Source organism: Leptosomus discolor, unplaced genomic scaffold, assembly GCF_034619465.1.
Source record: "Leptosomus discolor isolate bLepDis1 unplaced genomic scaffold, bLepDis1.hap2 HAP2_SCAFFOLD_63, whole genome shotgun sequence".
NCBI lineage: Eukaryota > Metazoa > Chordata > Aves > Leptosomiformes > Leptosomidae > Leptosomus > Leptosomus discolor.
The window spans coordinates 267,763-292,289 of NW_028237738.1; the positions used below are offsets into that span (position 1 = coordinate 267,763).

Genomic DNA, 24,527 nt, shown 5'->3' on the forward strand with positions numbered 1-24,527 from the left:
TAACAGATAAAAAGCGAGGACTTACTTTGATCCAACTAAATGATGATGATGGTGGTTATTATTTTTTTTCTCAGTGCATTGGAAATGCAAGTTCTCTTCCATTCTTTAAGCAGTCCTGTTGCTTTTGATGATCCATTCCACTCAAAGGCTTAATACAGTAAGATTTGAAATATTTGTAGTGAACTTGTGTAGCTATTTGATTCCTTTTTCTGAACATGGTGATCAGTAGCCATAAATTTTCACAACCTGAATCAATGAAGTTCTGTTGGTGGAACTTTGTGTGCAGATTTGTGTAATATATGCTGTTCCTTGCCATCTTCAATTTAAGCAGGATTTTGTGTAAAGCCAAACTTCTTAGAATAATAGCAGCAATCCCAGGGGACATAAAAGAAAGTATCTTGGGAACAGAGGTAGACCTGTGTTTTTGATTTTGTTTTCAAATGAGAACCAGTTCTGTAGTTGTAGTTGCCAGGAAACATTCAACACCAAAACCGAGTCAATCCAGTAACACACTGTCTGCTTGAGCTGTCAGAGAGCTTAAAACAGTAGCTCTGAGGTATGAACTGACCCATTCTTAAAACTGTGCCAGTAGTCATCATAGAATCATGGAATCATTAGGCTGGAGTAGACCTCTAAGATCATCAAGTCCAACCGTTGACCTAACACCACCATGCGCACTAAACCATGTCTAGAAGCACTACATCAACACGTTTTTTGAACACCTCCAAGGCTGGTGACTCCATCACTTCCCTCGGCAGCCTGTCCCAATGCTGGATAACCCTTTCGGTAAAGAAATTTATCCTGATGTCCAATCTAAACCTCCCTGGCGCAACATAGAAGAATCATTTTGGTTGGAAAAGACCTTTAAGATCATCAGGTCCAACCGTTATCCTAACACTACCAAGCCCGCCACTAAACCAGGACCCTGAGCACCACATGGGTGCGTCTTTGAACACCTCCAGGGATGGTGACTCCACCACCTCCCTGGGCAGCCTGTTCCAATGTCTGACCACTCTTTCAGTAAAGAAAATTTTCCTCATGTCCAACCTAAACCTCCCCTGGCACAACTTGAGGACATTTCCTCCTGTCCTATGGCTTGTCACTTGGGACAAGAGACCGACCCCACCTCACTCCACCCTCCTTTCAGGCAGTTGCAGAGAGCAGTAAGGTCTCCCCTCAGCCTCCTCTTCTCCAGACTAAACCACCCCAGCTCCCTCAGCTGCTCCCCATCAGACCTGCTCTCCAGAGCCCTCACCAGCTTCGCTGCCCTTCTCTGGACACGCTCCAGCACCTCCATGTCTGTCTTGTCCTGAGGGGCCCAAAACCGCACCCAGCATTCGAGGGGCGGCCTCACCAGTGCCCAGTACAGGGGCACGATCACCTCCCTGCTCCTGCTGGCCACACCATGGCTGACACAGGCCAGGATGCTGTTGGCCGCCTTGCCCACCTGGGCACACTGCCGGCTCACGTTCAGCCGCCTGTCGACCAGCACCCCCAGGTCCCTCTCTGCCGGGCAGCTTCCCAGCCACTCCTCCCCAGCCTGTAGCGCTGCTGGGGGTTGTTGTGGCCGAAGTGCAGGACCCAGCACTTGACCTTGTTGCAACTCGTGGAACTGGCCTTGGCCCAGCGATCCAGCCTGTCCAGATCCCTCTGTAGAGCTTCCCTGCCCTCCAGCAGATCGACACTCCCACCCAACGTGGTGTCATCTGCAAGCTCCCTGCGGGAGCACTCGATCCCCTCATCCAGCTCATCCATCAAGATGTGACACCAGAGCGGTCCCAATGCTGAGCCCTGGGGGACACCCCTTGTGACCGGCCGCCAGCTGGATTGAACTCCCTTCACCACCACTCTCTGTGCTTGGCCATGCAGCCAGTTTTTAGCCCAGCTTGGAGTGATGATCGGAAATGTCCGAGTACTTTACTGTGTCACTGTTCATTGAGATAGAAGGTAGGACCATATCTATATACATCTTGCATTCTGAAAAATGTAGAGCCCAGACAGGCTGATAGAGTCAATAAAATGAGTAAAAGAACAGGTGTAGGTGGATATTAAACTAAACAGCTGCAAAGTCTTAGGTTTGGAATTGCTTTTTCTGAAGTAAGTATTGTAAAACTTTAGACTTACTGCTATAATTATTGTCAATTCAGGATGCTTCAGTTGCAGGGCGTACACATGTTAATTGGTGATGTTTAATAGTATTTATTGCCTTGAAGAAAAACTACCTTCACTTACCTTTTCTTTTGCTTCTTTGTTGTTGGGCTTAAGGTTAACTGTGATTGGATGGCTTGAACACTTGTCAGAATACCTTTGTGTAGAAACTGGAGTCAAATAAAAAAATCCAAAGCCAACTGAAAGACTAGACGAGGTCATAGGCTTTGAGCAGGGAGGTTGGACTAGATGGTCTCCAGAAGTTCCTTCCAACCTCGACTGTTCTGTCAATCTGTTCTGTGACAGAATAACTGCATTTAATAAACCTGCCTTAACATAGGTTTATCCCAGTAATTTGTATTTCAGACTTTGTTCCTTGTTTTGTTGAAATTTTTTAACTCATTCTGTTTGTGATAAGTAGAGACACGGACAATTTAAAGTGTCAAAATCCAGTGCGAATTTTATTATATTAGCAAGCGAACAAGAGCAAAGGCAGCGCTGGGCGGCCGGGGAGTCTGCGCTCCGCCAACGGCTCGCGCCTTCCCGCCTCGTGTAAGCACATTATATACAGTCTCATTTCCTGCATTCGCGATGTCGCAATCAGGTCGATACTCTGCGCATGTTCCTTCTGTTGCTGGGGGGTCTTTCTCTGCCTCCTGGTGGTCATAAGGATGAAGGCTGAAGGTCTTCCTCGTTGCCCTGTGGGTGAACTTATGCAAGAATGTGACTACTCAACCCCCTCAGCTACGGGTACTGTTGACTTATGCAAGAATGTCCTTCGGTTGGGCTATCAAGCCTTGCAGGCACATAAATCTTCCATCCATACCTTCCCATACAGGTTTAATGAACAAAGCACAATATGTTACTTATTACAATCCCCCCTTTTTCTTTTGTCCATTATTTTGTTCATTGAACCGTTGTAGCTCTTGAGCACTCAAGACAAGGGTTTCTGCCAAATCGGGCTCATCGGATACCGATTCGTACTTCGCTCGAACAAGCATCAGGTGAGCGGCTTCTAAACGGTTCTTAACTATCGCGATAACTTTATTAAAAATACAAGGTCCAAATGCAAGCGTTAAAGTGAGCAGTATTAATGGTCCCGCCAATGTTGACAATAAAGTAGTAAGCCAAGGAGAATGGTTAAACCATGATTTGTACCAACTTCGTTGGGATTCTCGCTCTCTCCTTCGTTGTTCCAACCCCTTTCTTAGCTCTGCCATTGTGTCCCGTACTATTCCGGTATGATCTGCATACACACAGCACTCTTCCTTTAAAGCTGCACACAATCCCCCTTGCTGCAAGAATAATAAATCCAAGCCGCGTCTATTCTGAAGCACCACTTCTGATAGTGATCTTAGTGATTTTTCCAATGCGTCTATCGATTTTTCTATTCTGCTCAAATCCTCATCCACTGCTACTCTAAGTGACTTAAATTCAGCTTGTTGATTAATAGAGAGGTTATCCCTGTGGTCGCTCCGGTTCCTCCAATTGTAAGGAGGGCGGCTATGGTCAGAGCTGTAAACGGTTCCCTCCTAGCAAGATGGTGCTCGGGGGTGGTTTGATAATTGTAGACAAACTCATTTGAGTGATATACAATTTTTGGAATTATTGCTACTTGTATGCAATAATCTTTGCTTTTATTAACATTTCGGAGGCTCAAGCAAGGTGTTACTCCGATGCTTGAGCACACCCATTTTGTGTTTGCCGCTGGTATTAACCAATCCGCAGGAGCTTCCTTTGTGAGTGAAATACTTACATTACACAAATGTTGTTTTGTGGGTGGAATTGTCCCAACGCACCGTCCTTTTCCCGTTACTTGTTCCAAGGTGAGACCTTGGACCTGATCCTTTCCTTTTTCTCCATAAACATTGTGCAGGGTTTGTCCCATTTACCTGCCTAGCCTTGGATGTAATTCCTACAGGCTTGTAAAAGGGCAGTTTAATGCTATAACATAGCCAGCAGGAGCTGGTTATTTGCGGGTTAGTCTTATTTAGTATTCGGTAGCTAGCTTGCATCACTTTCCATAGGGTATTTCCTTCTAAGTTTTCTTCTTCTGAGATAGTTATACCAGAGTGAGTATTATTACCAGTAAACTAAGTATCATTGCTTATACCAGAGTGAGTACTATTACCAGTAAACTGGGTATCATTGCTAGTTTCAGTATCATTCGCGGGTCCCAGAGTTTGTTCATGTGTTAGCACGGGATTTGGTCCAATTGGTTCTGGATCATTTGGAATGGTCTCTTTTTTTATTAGTATCAGTCCTCCTCTATCAGTTCCCGGTTCCCAATAACGCATTCCCCAAGTTTTTCCCACAAACCATGTAGGGTTCTGGTCTTGAGAAATATTCATGTATACAAACTGGCAATTTCCAGACAATAGTTACCACCAGAACTATCACGCTGAGGGGGTGCACATCCCACTGGTCCCCATGTTACTGTAATAAACTTGTCATTCCCTCCCCCGGGAGCCCAGTCCGATGCTATGGTTTCACAACCCCAGTATGTGCAATAATAATGTCCTGGTGAATTACAATAGGTCCTTCCTGGATTTGAACGAGGGCAAAAATAAAACCCTTTCAGGTTTAAGCATGGTTGTATTGGCACGAGTTGGCACAATGTGGGAGTAAAACTGGAAGGTCCAGAGACTATTTTTGTCTGTACTACAGCTTGGTCTTCCCATCTAAACAGGGTCCATTTAAAAGGTTCATGCGCGTACGGCTCACAAACAGGGATGCATAATACTATCCAGATTGCCCCTATAAATACGTGTCGGGAAAAGTGGTGGTTTTTTTAATACACCAATTGCTTATTCCTACCCCGATTTGATACCCGTCCCCGATTTTTGTCGTTTGCACTCCAGGGCTTCGCCTTTTCGCTACCATCCTTGAGGCAGGATCTCAAGCACTGCTTTACGGTCCCAATCGTTGGGTTCATTCCTTCACAGTTTTTTACTCCTCTGCCTCGCTCGTCGACTCGGTTGCTTCGAGCCACGAGGGGTACCGTCTTCTCGGCAGCAGGGGTATTCTTCAGGAGGACTCGTGCTTACTTTAGCCACTTGCCTCAGGATGTATGAACTCCAGTTGGTATCTTTAACTTGGGGTGCGTTGCACTTCACCCCTTTCAGGAACTTCCGGCACTGCCTTCTTACTATTTCAGCGACAAAAGGAATTGGTTCATTCGAATGGTAACAATAATTTTCGGGACGAATTCCTTTAGCAAATATCTCCCACCATTCCTCTGATTCAAGAATAATCTCTCCCTGTGATTCTTTTAATTTTAATGCCAATTCTGTGAGTTCCCTTTCCCACTCCCAGCAGATCCGGCAGACACTCTTTGGGGTCTTCCGTTTCGGCAATGGGCCCACCACCGTTCCCGACACACCTTACACACAAAGCACACGAATGGGTAACAGTTAATATACCACACTTGATTTCAGCATGTACATGCCCATCTTCAGTCAGAATTGGATTCTCACTATATTCAATTTTAAAGGTGTTCATTCAGGTCCTTTGAAATTTTATTTTGAGGTCCCCGGGTACACTGGTCACTTGCCACTGTTGATTCTTTACGGGTCCTTTGATTTGGCTGGCGTGAGTCCACCCTCTTTCAGCTGTTCGTATGGAGGTTTCTGTAGTAAGTAAAACAGGATAAGGCCTTTCCCACTATGGGGTTAGTAAGGTTTCTTTACTTTCAGGTCCCAGCTGGCTGAGAAAAATATACAGATTTGCCACAACTGGGAACCTTGCAAGTGTTCTTTTGTTAATTTCCCGTAGGTCATGGACTAATCTATAGGACCCACCAGTTTTCTTTACGGGTAAGATGGGTGTATTGAAGGGAGACATGCATGGTTCCAGTAGCCTTGGTTTAATTAATCTTTCAATCTCTGGTTTCAACCCCATCCTGCCTTCTCGTGAGATTGGGTATTGTTTTATTTTTATTGGAATTTCCGGATCCTTGATAGTTACAGTGAAGGGTGGGATATTTAATTTGCCCACTGTCTCCAGAGTGTACCAAACCTCGGGGTTAATTTTTACTTCATCCTCACTCCTAAGGGGACATAATTTTACTTGCAACTCATTATTTTTAACTTCCAAATTAATGCCCAGTGTGATGATCATATCTTGTCCCAATAGGTTATAATCTGCTTCTGGGACCAACAATAGGGATCCCACCCCAAATTTAGATTCCATTTCAAAAAGAACGTCTTTTATTACTGGAACCCCGAAAGGCTCTCCTTTTGCTCCAATTACTTGCATTGTCTCTGGGGACAAGTGACATCCCCGGGGTAATTCTTGTACTGCGGACCTTTCGGCCCCAGAGTCCACAAGGAACTCGATTTCCTGTTGCTGGGGACTTACTTTAATTTTTATCAAGGGCTCGGTCTTACGTCTAGCCCCCAGCAAATAGAGCCCCTGACACCCCTAATCCTCCTTGAATATTTTCTCATCCTGCAGCCGCTTTCTGCATTCCCTTCTCATATGACCCTTCCTCCCACAATAATAACACCCTACGTCCTTTCTCCTTGTTCCTTCCACCCCGGGTCTTGGGTCCATTTTGTGAGTCGATCTAATCCCACCCCCACGCTGTCCTTCCCAAGCCACTGCTACCATCACCTTTGCCTGCTTCTTAAACCTCTCGTCCTCCCTTCTGACAAACACCTTCTGTGCCTCCCTCAATAGCCTGTCCAAACCTCTGTTCTGCCAATCATCTATCTTCTCAATTTTTCTTCTAATATCTTCCCATGCGTTTGCTACAAATTGCATTTTCAGCAGGGCCTGCCCCTCCTGAGTGTCTACATTCAGACTGGAATACATTTGGAGACTCTTTCGTAGTCTCTCTAACCATTTAGTGGGCGACTCATCTGCTTCTTGATATTCCTTGAAAGCTTTATTAATTCTTCCTCTCTATTCTTCCTCCCTCGGTAGCCACCCCCCTTTTCTTTTAAAGGGTGTAAATTTACCCTAGCGTCGGCCACCATCCACAGACTGGCATATTCACTTTCTTCCAAATTAAATGGTTCCTTTGAGTTAACATAAATGTTTAGCGCCTGACATATCCAATCCTCAAATGATCCAAAACCAGGCCAATACAGATGGTCTCCTCGAATCTGTTTTCCGCCCCAGACCTCTATGCAATAATGGATCATTTTTACCTTATCCTTTCCCTGCCTAGAGGGAAAGTTATCCCAGTGTTTCAACATCAGCCCTAGGGGACTATCGGGCGGTATTTGGGGCAATTTCACATGGGTCCCCTCTCCCATGGGCTCAAAGGGCTTGCTTTTCCTTTGTCCCATCTTCTGAGGCACTCACACACACACACCAACCGCTCCCCTCGTTTGGGGCTCGCTCCCTCGCGGGCTACGAGAAACGCACTACTAGAGGGTCCGCACTCATTTCGCCCTGGCAGGACGTCTCATACACCGTGCCCCAGGATACCCAACCCAAACCGAACGGATTCCCGGCCTATACTCACGCGTCCTGCGTCTTCGTTCGGAGCTTCGTGCACAAAGATTACAGGGTTACCGGTTCTCCTTTGCTCAGTGTTCAATTTAGGTTCGTCGGTCGAGACAGAAGCGACCTGAGGGCTGCAGGGGCCGCCGGATGGCGGGGCGCCTCCCCGATGCAGCTGCAGGCCACAATCTAGTCGCGATCCGAGTCACGGCACCAAATTGTGATAGGTAGAGACACGGACAATTTAAAGTGTCAAAATCCAATGCGAATTTTATTATATTAGCAAGCGAACAAGAGCAAAGGCAGCGCTGGGCGGCCGGGGAGTCTGCGCTCCGCCAACGGCTCGCGCCTTCCCGCCTCGTGTAAGCACATTATATACAGTCTCATTTCCTGCATTCGCGATGTCGCAATCAGGTCGATACTCTGCGCATGTTCCTTCTGTTGCTGGGGGGTCTTTCTCTGCCTCCTGATGGTCGTAAGGATGAAGGCTGAAGGTCTTCCTCGTTGCCCTGTGGGTGGACTTATGCAAGAATGTGATTACTCAACCCCCTCAGCTGCGGGTCCTGTTTACTTTGCCGAATGTCCTTCGGTTGGGCTATCAAGCCTTGCAGGCACATAAATCTTCCACCCATACCTTCCCATACAGGTTTAATGAACAAAGCACAATATGTTACTTATTACACCGACCATCCACCTTCATGTCTCTGCTGATAACAGCAAAGGAAGAGGTAGATACTGGGGCAATTTGAGAGAGGACCCCCTCCCCAAAAGGAAGGCAATCCTAAATACACCCCAAGCTTTAGGGAGCCAGCCCAGAACAGCAGAAAATAAAGTTAAAATGAACTCTTTCGCATTCCGCCAGCCCCCAGCCGGCAGCACACCGAGCGCCTCGGGGCTCCGGTGGGAAGGGAAGACAAAGAGCGGGAGAAAAGAAAATGGATGCATCCCCGGGGTGCTGGGCAGCGTCCCGGGTGCCTCGTCCCCGCAGCTCCCCCCGCCCGGACTCCAGCCCTCGGCGCCGTTACCTGCTGCCCCGCACCGGGGCTGGCGCCGCCAGGGCGGCCGGGACGCCGCGGGCCCCCCCCGGGCCCGGCGGGCTGAGGTAGTGCGGGCCGAGCGCCCCCCCCACAGCCCCCCCCATCTCCACGAGCCGAGGTGGTGCGGCCCGCGTTCCCCCCCCCCCTCCACGGGCTGAGGTGGTGCGGCCCGGAGCGCTCACGTGACCGGGTGTTGCTGCGTCGCCTGGCAACGGGAACACGGGAACATGGCGCAGACGGCGGCGGGTGAGTGCGGGGCTGGGCCGCGGCCGGGCCTTGAACCGCCCGGCCCTCGGCCGCCCGGCCTCCCCGGCCCCGCGGGTGCCCGTGCCCAGCCCCGCGGCGGCCTGCAGCTGGCGGGCCCCGGGGAGCCGGGCTGGTTCTCACTCTTCCCTCCGCTCTGGTTGCAGGCACAGGCCATCCCCAGCCCAGCAATATGGAGGAGGCCGCCGGTGGCGCAGCAGAGGGCTCTGGGGTGGAATCCGGCTCCGCTGCGCGGGATATCGTCCGAGTTCCGTCGCCTCTTGCTATGGAGGTGATTTCCTTCAGAACGTTCGCGGGGCAGCATGATGTTCCTACGCTCTCCTTGCAGAGTGATGGCTTCGTGGAAGCAGTTTCGATAGGGAGAAGTAAAACAAGGGAGCGGTTGTTGAAGTCTTGCCCTGCCTATTAAAAAAACCAAGTTAAATGTAGTTGTAGTTCTGTGTGTCAGCAGCGTCCTGAAGCATGTGCTTCTCACTCAGCTCCCAGATGGCTGTAGGCATGTTAAACGGGAGGTTGCCCCCATCTCACAGACACACGTACGGGGGCTGTGTTCGAGGTTGGTGGTGCTAAGTTTTTTTTGTCTGTTGGTACTGCACGATATTTGAATTTGGCAAATGATGGTACGGGATAAAACAGTGTCTCTTTAAAAAGAAGATAATAGTTTGGCTACGTGTAGCACCAGCTGGAGGACTAAAATCCCTAAGGGCATTTTTTTAAAAAATAGACGTGAGCCAGAGACACATCTGAAATTAAAAGTGGTGTGTAGAATTTTTGTCAGGATCTTTACCATCTTCATGCTACCTGAGTGACTGTTTTTGTGAACGAGATTAAACTTCAAAATTAAACTCCCATGACAAAAAGCAGTTGTTACAGCACCGTAGCATGAGCATTAAACCAAATGCACAACCTGCTGTAACGCTGCTATTCTGCTTTTTGCCTGTGTGTGTGCTAGGCAGTAGAGGCGGAGAATGGGAGCGACAGTGAAGAAGAAGGGTCCGTTCCTCTGCAGGACCAAAAAGAGACATTTCCACCAGCAGAAAGAGGAGCTACAGAGCTGTTTGTTAGTTCTGCAGAGGTGAGACACTAATAACACACACAATCTTATTCACAGAAGGCATGGCCGGTATTTGTAACTTCAAATTCTCCTGGGGCGGTTTTGTTGCTGCCAACACAAACCCGACCAGAACTGAACAGAGAGAAGCTAACTGGTCAGGCACAAAGTCTACAAAAGCTGTGACAGAGCTGGAGAGGTTCCTCTGTTGTGCTGCATGTGGGTAAAGGTGGTTTTTTGATCGGCAGAGGCACAGCTTTGCCAGTGTATCTGTGGGCTGAGTTTAGAACAAGGCCCTCTTGCCGATTCTGTGTCTGCATCGTTCTTGTCTCGTGATGACAGAAACAAGCAGATTGTCAGGGCAGACTGAAAAGCTGTTTCAGGTGGTGGATTTTACGTTTCAGAAAAAATCCCCTGAGACTTTCTTGGACAAAGTCGAATTAGACAGTTGTCCTCCTGCGTTGGGTGACATGGAGCAGCCAGTAACCGAGAGAGAAAACCCTCCCCTTCCTTCAGGAGCTCCTCAGCAGGTGTCTGCGTGGTCAGCGGAGCGGAACAGCTGCACAGAGTCAGGTATCCTTCAGTCCCTTGCTAACAGTACAACACTCCATACCACCCGTCAAGCACAGTTTCTAGTTTTCTCCCTTTCTCATCATTGTTAGTCCAACTGGAGGCACAACGCTTTGAAATCTAAACATTTTCTTTGTCTTTTTCTTCTCTTTTTTTTTTTTTTTTTTTTTCTTGGGGGGTGGGGTCCAGGTGACATTGGAGAACCCATTTCTCTCTGCTCAGAGACTGCCTTTGAGCAGTTGGATCAGCTCACCAGTGAGCATGGTGACCAAAGGCGGGAACAGGCATGCCAGCAGCGTGGAGCTGAGGGGCACGAAATGAGTGGAAGAAGTGAAGAAACCGTAGAAGAAACAGAGCTGGTTGTCTTGGATCTAGAACATGTGAGAAGTCCTCCAATCTTGTCGTTCTTCTTCGCAGACCTGCTGTTTTTATTTGTATGAAATACACAAGGTAGATTGTCAGCAGCGGCTCAGCCATAGGCTGAAACCACGTGTTTAAAACAGGCTTTTGCAGAAGTACTGACTCCTGAGCGTGTCTGCTCCCTCAGGGTTAACCCCAAATGGGAGGCTCAGGAGGGAGCCGTGTAGTGGGTAAATCTGATACTCCTCAGTGCTCCTGAAAGAGAAGTACTGTCAGCAAGAGCGAGGGGATGGGCTCTCAGAGGCAGCTCTTCTGATGTGTTTCTGACTTTCAGATATCCTCAGTAGTGGCTTTCTGCTGTCAACAAATAGCCACTATGTAACTCCTCTCACTCGTTACAGTGAGCGTAGCTAAAGGAAGAATGCAAGGGTCTGTGGCAGAAAATACGCTGTGTTATTTAACAGCGGGGGTAGCAGTAAGGTTTCTTCATAATTTCTTTACACAAGTACGTTGACTTGTATCAATGTCATACTTCTTGACAGCCTCTGATGAGAAGATTCCAGGCTGCCCTGAAGAGTCACCTCACTAAGCAGATGGAAAAAGTGAGCGTAGAGCTTCAGGAACTGGTACGTGGCATTCTTACTTTGCCTTCCCGCAGCAGCCCACCCCTGCCTGAGCTGAAGCCAGGTAACTGGTTTCCTCTTGTGTTTGCAGAGGGCAGCAGCGAAGAAGGGGCAAGCAGAGAGGGAAGAGCTTGGGCTGGTTCTTTATAGAGCGCAGCAGCAGCTGGCCCGCCTGCAGCTAGAACTGGAGAAGAGCCACGACCGCCGTTCTCAGGTGGCCACAGCACGTCAGCAGCTGGAGGAGGAGCTGGAGGGCCTCAGGCTTACTTACAAGCAAATGTGTCAGAACACACACGATGAACGCCAGAAAGGTGACCGAGGCAGCCCTTGCCAGGTTTCCTGGCTCTAGTACTGTGTGGAGAAAGGGATTTATTTGAATCCAAGTCAAGCATTGGATTGAAAAATACAGTAACATTGATCAGGAATGAGGCACTCGCTGAAACCTTTCACAGGTATTCCTGGTTGTTTCTAAGACCGTGTGGCTACCTTGTACTTCTAAGAAGGTCTTTAGGACTAAAACTGTTCCGGGCAGATGGGCTGCTCTGTGACTTAGAAGGAGGAAGATCCTGTCGCTCTGTTACGTTTGCCTGTGTCTCTGTAAGGGTGTGACGAGATCGAAAGGTCGTGGGTCGTGAGGGGCACCCAGGAGCCTGAGAGTGCCATCCGTGTGGGAACCCGTCCCAGCCAAAGAAATGGACTTGACTCATGCTGGTTGTGCTGCAGGCCTGTGGGTAGGGGACAGGAAAACAACTGTGATGGCGAGGGTAGCTCAGCGTAGGATAAACTGCCTAGAAAGGTTTGGCAGGTTGCTGAAAAAAATAGAGAAGCATTCAACAGACTGAGAAAGAGACAGTTCCGTTTTGGGGCAGAGGAGTGGAGTCACAGCCTCCTGAGGCCGCCCCTTCTTTGATCTCCTGGGCTTCTGAGTGCTGGGAAGCAATGAATTGCTTACCAAGATATTAGCTGTGCTTGTGGAGCTGTACTCCAAAGCCGATGCAAATTCACATTTCAGGGGGGCTGATTTGGCTGGTCAGTGTGCGAATTTGGCTTTGGGTGCTTCTGTGTTTCTTTCCCTTTTACCTCTGTTTAAAGTGTGTCTTACAAACATACTTTTCTGTAAATATTTTTCCCCCTGCCTCCCCAGTCTCTGCAATGCAGACCCAGGTTGAAAACTTGGCCTTGCACCTCTTCTACGTGCAGAACACGGACCATATGCACCATAATATTTTACTAACGAAACGGTCGACAAAGAGGGCTGAGCTGGAGAAGGCCCAAGCTGACGTGGAAAAGAAAAAACAGGTATCAAGTAAAACTCTCTTCTTTCAAATAAATAAATGAATTCAGGTGACAGCTAGCGGTGAGTCTCGGAGGACGTGCTGCCTTGGCAGAAGGAAGGCTGTAGTGAATATACAGACACCATGGAAGGTGCGTGGGGATATTTTCCCCAAATAATTGAAAATGAGAAGAATCCCCACCACCAAGATAGTGGCATGTACTGAACAGAATTTTTTTATGAGCCTTATAATAGGAAGTAGTAATCAGTAGTGATCACTCTTCACGCAGGCAACGGGGGTGTGGGGGCAGAAAGATATTTAGCAAAGAAGTATCATATGTTGAAGTCTGGAGAATTGCTCTGAGTCCCAAGGAAGAGCGAACTTGGAAGGTGAACTGAGCGGTCGGTGTGCTGGAGCTCCCTCTGCTGCCTCCTGCTTGCAGCAGGACACCAACTAATTACTGTTGATGCAGAATTGCGGGCAAACGGTTGAGATGGAATGGGTTTAGATGGTTTTTAACCAAGGATTTTAAACCATAAATTATCAAGATTCCCAGCTGCTGGAGAGGTGGCGCAATGTAACCCATGCTGGCAGGGATGACTGCTGCTTCAGATCTGAAGGACCAATTTCCTACTGTGGGTGGAATGATAAAAACCAGCAAAGAAGGTTTTGTTCTCTTGAAAATTGTCACTGCTGCATTCAGGAGTCGTTTGGATAGGAATGGAAGAGTTTCAGTAGGAATCAAAGCTAACTGAATTCATTTTCAGCCCAAGTTATTGCTGTAGAATTTAGTTGGTTAAGCCTGAGATTATGTTACTCATCCTGAGCTGTTTGGCTCTGCCTCTCTAGGATCTTCTGGTAGACCGCTTGACCCGGAAAGCCTACGAGCTGCAGGAACAGATTGCTCTGTTCGAAGCTCAGTTTGTGGCTCAGGCAGAGGACACAAAAGTAACTCGGCAAGCAGCAAATGAGGTAGGAGAATGCTTTTTTTTTGCTTCTGGTTAATATTTCCCTCTGGAAGGACCGACCCCGTTGGCTCATGCTCACGTGGTAGCTACAGTGTAGGACAGAGTTGTATGATCAGTTCCTGTTTGGAGGAATGAAGACTTTTTTGTTTTGGTTTGTTTTGTCTTTCCCTTTGTCCTCAAGAATTGCCTATAAATCACTTCCTCCCCCACCCTCTCTGCATTTTTTTCCTTGCAGACCTATGCTCTGTGGTCGGGGGTGACCATAAACCAGAGGCACGTTAGCTGAAGCTGTTCCTGCCCAGCGTATTATGAACACACACCAAAAAAAGGCATTGTAACGTGAATTTGGTTTCCCAGCCTAGTATAGATTTATCCTGTCTACAAATCCTCTCTCCCCCAGGCTTGTATGGAGGTTCAGGCTATTAACATGGAGAAAAAGCGACTGATGAACCACTGGAATAGCAGCTTGGCGGGAATGAAGCAGAGAGATGAGGCCTATATCGCCACCCAAGCGCTGCTGAGGTACGGTATCTGAGAACAGTCCCAGGAGAGACCTCACACGGGTTGGACGGGAGGGCTGCTGAAAGGGGCAGTGCGTCTCCAGTTTATTGCTGTGCGTGCAGGATATGTCAAGCAGAACAAGTTTGCTGCTCTGAAGCACGTAGTAAGGTTAAAGGATAGGAAGCACAGTTCTTCGTCACTATTCTGTGTCCAAAACACAACTCTCCCCCCAAATGTGTGGGGTTTTTAAAGCTGTTTAGAGTTTTTCTGTTCATATTTTAGTCCTTTAGAAGAGTTCCTTCACCTTTGCAACATCTCTCAATCCAAAGAGCTAGACTTCAAGAGGGATTTTACCTGTCGCTCTCAGTTAGGGTTTTGTGATGCCTTCAGAAATCATCAGGAAAACCATCCTGTTGTTGCCAAAGGAAGCGCTTATTTGCTCTGGAGTCAGCCTGGCTGATTCCCTGCAATGTGCTTTGATGGTGGCATCCTGGTAAGAGTGGGGGGTGGGGACAGGACTGAAAACGGGAATTAATTTTCCTACGTACGTTTGCTTTTCAGTCTTCTGTCTCCATCCATCTTCTGATGACTCTGCACTGTCACAGCAGGGTGGCCTTTGTAAAGATCTTCCTCCTTGGTCTGTTGTCGCTGCAGTAGCGTGTTTGAAAAGAGGAATTTGTAGATGACTGTTCAGCGCGTGAGTCTACCCCTGTGGTGATTTTCCATCCTCTTTGCCTCTCCAGCAAGTACAGACATGACCTCAAGTCCCTAGAAACGGACATCCATGGCTGTAGGAAGTCAATCAGGAAGGAGGAGGAGAAGAATGAGTTGCTTGTCGCCATCCTGAGCCGTTCACAGAACGATGCCAACATGACAAAGAAGCTGATTGCCCGGTGCCTTTCCAGGCAGGAGGCCTTGAAGGTGGAATCTGGCACTTACGCTCGCGTTCTCCACGAGACAGAGCAGGCCCTCAACAGGACCAGGATGGTGAGGAGAGTTACTTGGAAGAAGAACCTTTCAAATCAGACACAGATGTTTAATCCCCTTCCCCAAACAGTTGTAGTGACCCTGTCTCCTGTCTTTCCTGCGTTTAGGATCAAGCTGCTTGTCTGAATCAGTTGCTGTCCATCAGTAAGGACATAGAGAAAGGAACTGATGCCAAAGTGCAGATGGAGAACGAGATCATGGCAAAGCTTCAGGACCAGATGGTGTCCAGCAAAGCCACAAAGCACTTCTCGCAGCTGGCTGCAAAGCTCCGTAGGAGAAAAACAGACCTGGTGTGTTATCTCTTCCGTTTGGGAGGGCGGGGGAAGGAAACCGCCCTGAGCGGTGTTTCTCAAGTGTGTTTCGTCCGCGCCTTCGTTCTGCTTTTCAGACCTGAAGTTGAAGGTCTGCTGAGTTTGTGACTTCAGTTTGGTTCTTCCAGTGCTCTTATTGTGGGATTCTGGTGTACGCGAGAGGGTTTGGCCAAAAAGGCCTTGACACATAATGTACTGTTCTTTCTTTACTTAAAAAACGGGACAGAACGATGAATTCTGGGAGTTTTTACCATAAAGTAGTACCAGTTCTTATGTATTGGAGGAAGACAGTGGATATGTAGTACTGCTGTACTCCACATTGAACTAACCTGTTTCTCTGTCCGGCATCATGGAATGCGATACAGGCCTGCTCTCGTTCCTGAGTGAGGATTACAGCCCAAGGAACAATCGAACCAGACCCACAGTTCTTTGTGGCACGATCAGTTGCTCTCTTTGGGAGTGTGTAACTGGAACAGATAGAAAAACGAGAAGATCCAGCGTAGTGTTTGTGGTGTTGAGTTGTGTGGGCTGGCACTAACAAGGCACCCACACCTCTGTATTTCTGCGGGTTACTTCAGCCTGGCCCTGGGATTTTTAAATCGGGGGCATTATCTTGAGCAAGAGGAAGAGTTCCAGGGCTGGCTTCCGTTGTGAGAGAGGGGCCCCCCGCCCCCTTCCCACAGGCACACCAACAAGCGGACACTCGCGTTGTCTCCCATCAGCACCTGCGGTGCACGGCTGGATGTAGCCAGAGAGTCGTGGCCGCTGGCGGCGCGGGGGCAGCAGAAGTCACCCGGCTGCATTCGCGCTGCGCTCAACAGGCACCCGCCTTTCTGGCTGCTGTGGTGGTGGTTCGGTGAGGGACGTGTTTGTCGGGTGTGGTGGAGAATGTCCTGCTCCGGTGAGCCGGGCAGCTGGAGACACCCAGGCAGGGCAGGTAACTGCAGAGGTGATGAGCGCGGCCTCTTAAAGGCTTTGGGATGTTTGGGCTCCTTCATGCTTTTCAGCAGCCTTATGGCAGAGGTAAATGTTGGTATCTCCGTCAGGAGATGGAGAAACAAAGGTACAGAGCGGGTAAGTGGCTGGCTCGCAGCTTGTGGCACAGACCTGGGAGGAGAATCTAAATCCCCTGACTCCTGTGCCTCGGGAAGCGGGCGTTCCAAATCAATGGGCTGCTGCTGGTGAAAGTAATTTGTTTTCTGTCTGTTGGCGTTCCTAGGAGATGCATTTTTCCAAGGTTGAGAATGATGTGGCCCAGGTTATTCTGAATGGAACTCATACCAGCTGCAGGCTGACAGTTCTCCAAAACACACTTTGTCAGCTGGACAAGGAAGTAAAAAATACCCGTGACCTGATCAGCTGCAGGGAAAGCGAGATTGCAAGGTGCAGTCTCCTGACCGAGAACAGGCAAGCGGTGCTCAGCCAGTACAACAAGAGGTTGGAGAAGATTCTTGCGCGGCAGGGGGTATGTACATTCCCATTTCAGTCCCAGGCTTGATTTTATTCTTTGTGGTGACCACAGGTGCCCCTGATAAATGTAACTGTGTAAGTGCTGAGTAGTTAAAACTTTCAGGCATCAGTATAGAGGTTTAAAAGCTGCACTAGTTAATGTAAATGTTTACGTCTGTCAAACAGCTCTTAGTGCACGGGGGGGAGGAGCTGGCATGAGGGAATTGTGAAATGAGGGTGTGCCCAGCACAGATTTCTGCAGGGAGTTGTCTGCGCCTGATGAAAACGTTGAATGACATCAATACTCTGGGAGTAACTAGGGTCTCATCAGAAAACCTGCAAATCCTGACAAGGGGCGAATGGAGCAGGCGGGGTGATGTAGATCACTTGGTGCTTGGCCCCATTCAGCTGATAGATACCCAGGTCTGCCCCTGGCACCGTGAGCTGCAAGACCTTTATAGAGCCCAATGCAAGAATGAGTGCTGTGGCAGACTCTTGGACACCCAGATGTGCCTGTTGTAGGAGCTTAGGAGGCCCCTCTCGCCCCAGAGCCTGAGAGCTGTTCGGGCTTCCCTTGCATTTGTTCCCGTGAGGTCAGGAATGATTGGTCCCATCCAGCTCCTGGGAAATAGAGGCACAAAGGAAGTAACAGTATTGCTGAAGTATTCGGTAGGCATCTCAGCGGCTGGACTGGCCTTCTGCAAAAAGTGCTTCAGCAGCTTCTGCCTGATTAATCCCTAACCTTGCCCTCATCCAGGGTCAAGAACTGGGGCCACTGGAAATGGAGATCAACAAGCTGTCCAAGCAGATAGAAGAATATCACTCTGAGGTGATGATGCTACAAAAGCACTGGCTCAATCAGCAGCAAGAGCTGGTCAAGTTAACACACCAACGGGAGGAACAAGTAGCCTCCCTGGACACGTTAAAGAAACGGATCACAGTAATGCAGCAGAAGAAAGTGCGCAGGGAAAGTAGGTCATTCCCCAACTCTTTTTAAAACGTTCAGCTGTGAATGGAGGAAAAAGGGAGCGAGGGCTTACGGACGGGTGAGCCAGACCTTCACCAGAGAATGCGCCGTGCTCCTACGTCCGTGTGAGCAGTAACGCAGGCGGCCCCAGCGCTGCTCTGGGGCTACGAGCCAGGCACCTCTGCTGCTCTGCCTGGCGTTATTCCCTGTCCCGACTGATCCCGCTGCCTTAACGGGCACAACCGAACCGAAGTGGCCGTGTCACGTGCTACACTTCTTAAATAACGTTTGCAAGTAGTTGGTGGGTAAATGTCCCCACCACGATGGCGCTTCCCTTGGCTCAAACCAGCTCTTTTCCACAGCAGTCTCCTTCAAAACCGTATTTGGGTTTTGGGCTTGTGGAAAAACGGTTTGGCTGGGTACGTGGGACGCAGGTGGCTCTGCAGGCAGCGTTGTCTGGTCTGATGGCAGTCTGTCACGCCTTGCCTGTGTTCCACCTGCTGCTTGTGGGAATTTTAAGACTTTTTTTTTTTTTTTTTCTGTTCACCTGTAGATGAAATTCAGCAGGAAACAAAAGAGCAGAAAGACATCGAACGTCACATGAGGAACATGTCCAATGACTTGATAAAGCTGAATGTGTTGATCCACAAGAACAGCAGCAGCTTCGAGGAGCTGCAATATGGCAACACGATCACCGAGAACGAGTTTGTGCGCTCTCTCAAGGTACAGACATCTCATTTCCAGGTCTCAGCCTCCCGTGCAGATCGGAGGCAGACAGTGACCGTGTAAATCTTTCTTAGTCTGACCACGTTGTGTTGTCTGACAATGTTATGCTTCCCAAACCTAGGCAGCAGAAAAAGAGTCGGTTGAGATGCAGGAGAAGCACAGTCAGCTGACTGAGGAGAAGGAAAGACTCCTAAACAGCCTGGTGGAAGCAGAGTAGGTACCAGAGAGGTTCTTGCTTTGTGCCACCCTCTTTGAATGTAGGTGTCCATGTCACCTTTCCTCTCTGCTCATCGAACTGAACCAGCAACAGCAAATGTGCTTCTGTCCTTCTCGGAGAAGATGAAAGGAGTTTCATGGATTTTTGGGCGCAGAAACTGAAAGGTGCTTTAGCTGTCTCTGCAAGCAGCGAGAGCCGTGAGGATGTCGGCTTTAACAGTTCCAGCAGGCTCGTGCTGGACGTTGCTGAGATCTGTATGGGGTGACTCTGCCTGCGCTCTCCTCCGCCAGTAACTCGGAGCGAGCGTGCTGCGCTGGGCAGCTCACTGGGGTCCACCAGCCCCCGGCAGCCTGGGCACGCTTGTTGTTAGTCACCGTGCCACCACCGTGCCACGTTGTGGATGGCGGAGCTCCCTGTCTGGTTCCACGCTGCTCCTGGCTGCCCTTTTACGTGTCCCACGTGCAAACCCTCAGGTTCTGCTGAACCTTCAGCTCCATGTTCAGGACTGAGCTTGGGAGCGTGCTGCCACGCGTGCACAGGGAGCGAGCGTCCTCTCGGGCGCTGACAAAGGTGCCGCTTTCCCTTTCTGTCACTGAAGGCATCAAATCCTGCTGTGGGAGAAGAAGATCCAGCTGACGAGAGAGATGCGTGCGGCGGTGGAGTCTGAGTCAGGGCACGGCGAGCTCCACGCCATGAGAACAGAGATTCACAGGATGCAGGTGAGCCCCGGGGGAGGAGCACTGGGGAGGGGAAGCTGCACACGATGGATTCAGCTTCGGCGTTGCTGAAGGCAGGAGATGAGAAACGGGCTGGGGAAGCAGCATTGCCAGGCCACAGCAATGTTGGAAATCGTACACCCTCCAGCTGGGCCGAATGAAATACATCCAGCGTGCGTGCTCTTCGTGCCTTCCTTGCGCCTGCCGTGTAATGGGCTGCAGCAGAGTCTAGAGACACCTGAGCAATCTATTTAAAACATAATATGTTTGCCACCTTATGCCGTGACCCCAATTTATAAGCAAAGGAATGTTGATGACTAAATATTGCATCATCTTAATCACTGGTTAGGGAAGCCTTCTGTCTTCTGGCAAAGCAACTCTTCCCTTTTGTTCCCAGGTTACTTTACTCTTCTGCTTTTCCTATTGCTAAGGAGTTCCAGTGAAACCTTTTGAAGATTACTTTAGACGAGTTGATAATCCGGCCCTTTGCTTTCCAGATCCACACAGGGCAAGCCGGGTTTGGGTTTAGAGCAAATTTGGCTTGCCAACGCTCACGTGTCACGTATGTCTGGTTTACGTGGAGGGGATGTGCCGCACAGAATCGGTTCGGTGCCGTTTGTGAACATTGGTTACTTTCAGCCTATTTCATATCTTGACACACGGCAGGTCCGCTACGGCCAGCTGATGAAGCAGCAGGAGAAGATGATTCGTGATATGGAGGCATCTGTTTCTCGCAGAGAGGTGATAGCGCTTTGTGGAGAGGGTCAGAACAAAAGAGACAAGAAGCTTGTCCCCAACAGTGTCTTCCACTGCAAGAAACAGGAGCTGAGAAAGAAGATCAGCAAAGCCCAGAAGGTGAGCGAGCAGAGCAGGGCTGCAGGAGTTCACCGGGGCTGTAAGGAGCACCAGGGTGGGCTGAGCACAGACACGCGGGGTGTCGGGACACGGACGGGACAGGCTTTGGAGGCTCCTTAAAAAACCCCACAGGAGAGTTCTGGGGAGATGGCTGGGAGTGCAGCTGGACGAAGAACCACACTCTGCCCTTTCCTTCTCTTCCGTTTGCCAGAACGTTCAGGACTGCAACGCAACCCTCCTGGAGCTGGAGAGCGCCCAGGCGTCCCTCGGTGCCGCCTTCTCGGAAAAGCAGCGAGAACTGCGCAGGCTGGGGGCTGAGTGCGACGGCCTTGATGCAGACGCAGAAGCTCGTCGGAACAGGAAGCGACGGGTGAGCGGCTCCGCTCCCTGGAGCTCGCGAGCCCGACGGGACCGGCTGCTTTCTCCTGGTGCCGGCTCCCCATCTCCCTGTCTCGCCACCATCCTGAACTGAGTGTGCTTGGCATTTTAGCGGCACTTTAAGTTAACTGAGCACACCTTGAGGGCTCATGGGGGTCCTGAATTGGGGCTGCAGTTGTACTCTTAGCGAGGCAGCATTCACCTGGAGACATCAGCCTGAAGGACATGGTTTGTGTCTTGAAAATACCCGGTCACAGCTCTCCTCTATGAGCGCTTTCTGGCTGCTCATATGTTACAGATTTGAGAGCCAGCTGAAGGTCTTGAATGGCCTCCTGCAAAGGTTGTAAGTTGGTCAAACTCTGTCCTGGCGAGGGTTGCCCTGTGCATGCAGGTATTTCTCTGGTTTATGGAATTCTGTGATGAACATTTAATTTTTTATTTTTTTTTCTATTAGCTGACATGTAGATGTGGTGCTTAGGGACACGGTTTAATGGTGGACTTGGCAGCGTTAGGTTCATGGTTGGACTCAATGATCTTAAAGGTCTCTTCCAACCTAACCACTTCTCTGGCTGTACCCGTTAGCAGCTGTTCTGCCGCTACAAGGGGGACTTGATAGCCCTGTCCCTCTTCAGAAGCCCTTCCCTTTCAGAATGTGATGGTTCCAGTACCGGTGACAAAAGTCACCTGCCTTTCTTAGTGCTTTTCTCTCTGCGGCCTGCTGTCAAAGCAATTTCTGTTGTTGCTTTCCTCAGAACCTTTTGGAGATCGTGTCCTACCAGACTCGCCGGAAGCACCTGCAGGCGCTGAAGGAAGGGACGTACACTCCCCTGTGCCGCACGGAGCAAGCCTGGAGAAATGAGCACCAGAAACTGCGCCACCGGCTCCAGACCATCGATGCCATCGTCCAGCAGATCCAGCAGGACCATCCCCAGCACTACCGGACTCTCCAGTGGCTCAGACAGTGCTTGGGCTCCAGGCTGGGCTCGCAGGAAGCCTGACTGCCACCAACCCCATCCATGTAACCCTCAGCTCTTGTTCTGCTGGAGCCTGCAGGCTTTGTAAATAAACAAATATCTAAAAACTAAGTCTGTGTAGCAGGTAGTGGTCACCAAAGCTGTAGCAGTGCAACTGATTTTTGTTTCCTTGGCTGCACAAGGGTGGCTTCATCCCTCCCCCTGGCCTGGGGCGCTGGGGGCAGCCGCCCCCTTCCCCTCCGGGCCCCCCCTCTCTCACCGCCTTTCCCTGCAGCTCCGGGAGGCGGAAGGCCCCGGCCCCGGCGGGAGAAGGCGCCCGCCCGCTCCCGGGGCCGGTCCCGCCCCGCAGACGCCTCCGTGACGCGGGGCCGGTCCCGCCGCGCCTGCTGGGAGGCCGGGCCGGGCCGGGCCGGCGGGGCCATGGCGGGGCTGGGGCTCCCGGCCGCGCTGCTGCTGCTGGCGCTGCTGGGCTCCGCCGCGGCGGGCAGCCCCGGGGCCGCCGGCTGCCAGGTGCCCCCGGGCGAACGCTTCGACTGCGGCCCCGAGCGGCTGCTGTCGCGGGCGGACTGCGAGGAGCGGGGCTGCTGCTACGCACCCGCCGGCTCCGGCTCCAGCCCCGGCTCCAGCCCCGGCTCCAGCCCCGGCCCGCCCTGGTGCTTCTTCCCCAGCGGCTACCGGAGCTACCGGGCGGAGAACCTGACGGCCACCGCCACCGGCTCCGCCACCCGGCTCCGCCGCGTCGCCGCCAGCTTCCTGCCGGGGGCCGTGGGCAGCTGGCGGCTGGACGTGGCGCTGGAGACCCCCACCCGCCTCCGCTTCACGGTGCGAGCCGGCCCCGGGACCGGTGCCCCGGTGCTCCGGACCCCCCCGCTGACACCCCCCCCCTCCCTTCTGTCCCCGCAGCTGCGGGACCCGGCCCGGCAGCGGTACGAGGTGCCCCTGGCCACGCCGCGGGCGAGCGGCCGAGCCGCCTCCCCGCTCTACGGGCTGCAGATCAACCAGGATCCCTTCGGCCTCGCCGTCTGCCGGCAGCGCGACGGGCAGGTCCTGTAAGTGCCCGTCCTGCCCCGAGCCTTCCCGAAGGGATTCAGTCTGGAAGCAGGTCCTGACCCCAACCCCAGCGGTGCGTGGGACGGAGCAGGGATGCGGCAGGGGATGGCGGTGACAGCAGTGGGGTGGCGGTCAGCGGCTGCGGGGGCTTTGCTTTGAGCCCCTCTGCGGTTCGGTGCCTGGGAAGGGAAGCAGGAGTCCCAGAGATCAGTCGAAACCGGGCTGCTGGGCACCGCTGGGGCTGTTTGCCGGAGTCTCCCTTTCTCTCCAACAGGCCGAACACCACCGTCGCGCCCCTCTTCTTCGCAGACCAGTTCCTGCAGATCTCCACCTCTTTGCCCTCCCATTTCATTTCTGGGCTGGGGGAGCACCAGACGCCGCTGGTCCTCGACACGGCATGGACCAGGGTCACCCTCTGGAATCGGGATATGGCGCCTGTGGTACGGAGCGGGGCTGAGGGAGAGGGAGGTGGCTCATCTGCGCCTGTGGGGGTGGCCCTGCAACCTCTGACATCTTGTTTGGGGCTGGGGAAAGGCATCGGTGGCTGTGGAGCTCTGGGACCTGGCCTCAGCCCTGGGCAAGCCCGTGGGACCGTTGTCCCCAAGTCAGGCTTTGTCCCCCCTGGGGCTCTTGTTTGGCTCAGAAGCCGCTTTCCCTGACACGGTCCAGGGCTCTTGTTTGGGGCAGAGCTCTGCTGACTCAGGCAGTGTCTGGGGCTGCAAGCCCTGGCTTTGCACCCCGAGCCGTGACGGTGCTTCTGGCCAGTGGCAGGCAGGTGGGGGGGTGGGTGCTGTGCTGGGGCCTCCAACGGAGCCTCACCCGCACTGCGCTGTGCTCTACTCCAGCCCCAGGTCAACCTCTACGGCTCCCACCCTTTCTACCTGGTGATGGAGGACAGCGGTTCGGCTCACGGCGTCTTTCTGCTGAACAGCAACGCGATGGGTGAGTCCCACGGAGGTGCTGGGCATGGGCTTGGCCCACGTCCCCATCCTCAGCTTGTTCCTCCGGCGCTCGTGCTTCGCCAGATGTGCTCCTGCAGCCCAGCCCGGCCCTGACCTGGCGCACGACGGGCGGGATCCTGGACTTCTACGTCTTCCTGGGCCCTGACCCCAAGAGCGTGGTGCGGCAGTACCTGGACGTCATCGGTAGGGCCGAGCCGCGGGCGGGGGGCACGGGTGCTCCTGGGATGGCTCTGCCGGGATGCTGCGTGGCCCGTCTGAGGTGAGGGCTGGGGCTGCCCCTGAGGTGAGCGAGGCCCTTGGGTGGGTGACGGGGTGTCTTCTGCCTGCTGGCTGCCCGGGGGTGGTGGGTGGGAGCTCCAAGCCGGAGCCGGGCCGGCTGGGGCATCCCCGGGGGTGACCTGAGGGCTGGGCAGGGGAAGGAGAAGGAGACAGACCCCCCAGCACAGGCACTGGGCACCCCGACTTCCAGAGCCCCCCTGATCCCCCCCAGCCCCGCTCCCCCCCTGCAGCTGCCCCGTCCCCAGCCCCTCCCCTGAGGCCTGTCCCACAGCCCCAGGCTGCCCCATGGCCTGTCCTGGCAGCGGCGAGCGGGGCCTCGGGCAGGCCCAGGGCTCTGTTAACCCAGGGGCCTTCAGCAGCAGTGCGGGGAAGGAGCGGGGTCTGCAGGAGCGGCTGCAGCAGGAGGGGC

General features: G+C 51.9%; 1 protein-coding gene across 1 annotated transcript; it reads left to right on the forward strand.

Moving 5' to 3' along the window:
* Positions 1-9,048: 9,048 nt before the first annotated feature.
* On the forward strand, positions 9,049-21,938 carry LOC147413151 (coiled-coil domain-containing protein 40-like). Its single transcript, XM_086480600.1, has 18 exons — positions 9,049-9,171; positions 10,356-10,524; positions 10,711-10,901; positions 11,424-11,507; positions 11,596-11,815; positions 12,649-12,803; positions 13,628-13,750; positions 14,147-14,268; positions 14,991-15,234; positions 15,342-15,524; positions 16,765-17,010; positions 17,752-17,965; positions 18,515-18,684; positions 18,809-18,900; positions 19,503-19,623; positions 20,287-20,475; positions 20,687-20,845; positions 21,606-21,938. Exons 1-18 carry the CDS (start codon positions 9,073-9,075, stop codon positions 21,849-21,851), a joined length of 3,027 nt encoding a protein of 1,008 aa, XP_086336726.1. The 5' UTR covers positions 9,049-9,072; the 3' UTR covers positions 21,852-21,938.
* Positions 21,939-24,527: the final 2,589 nt, after the last annotated feature.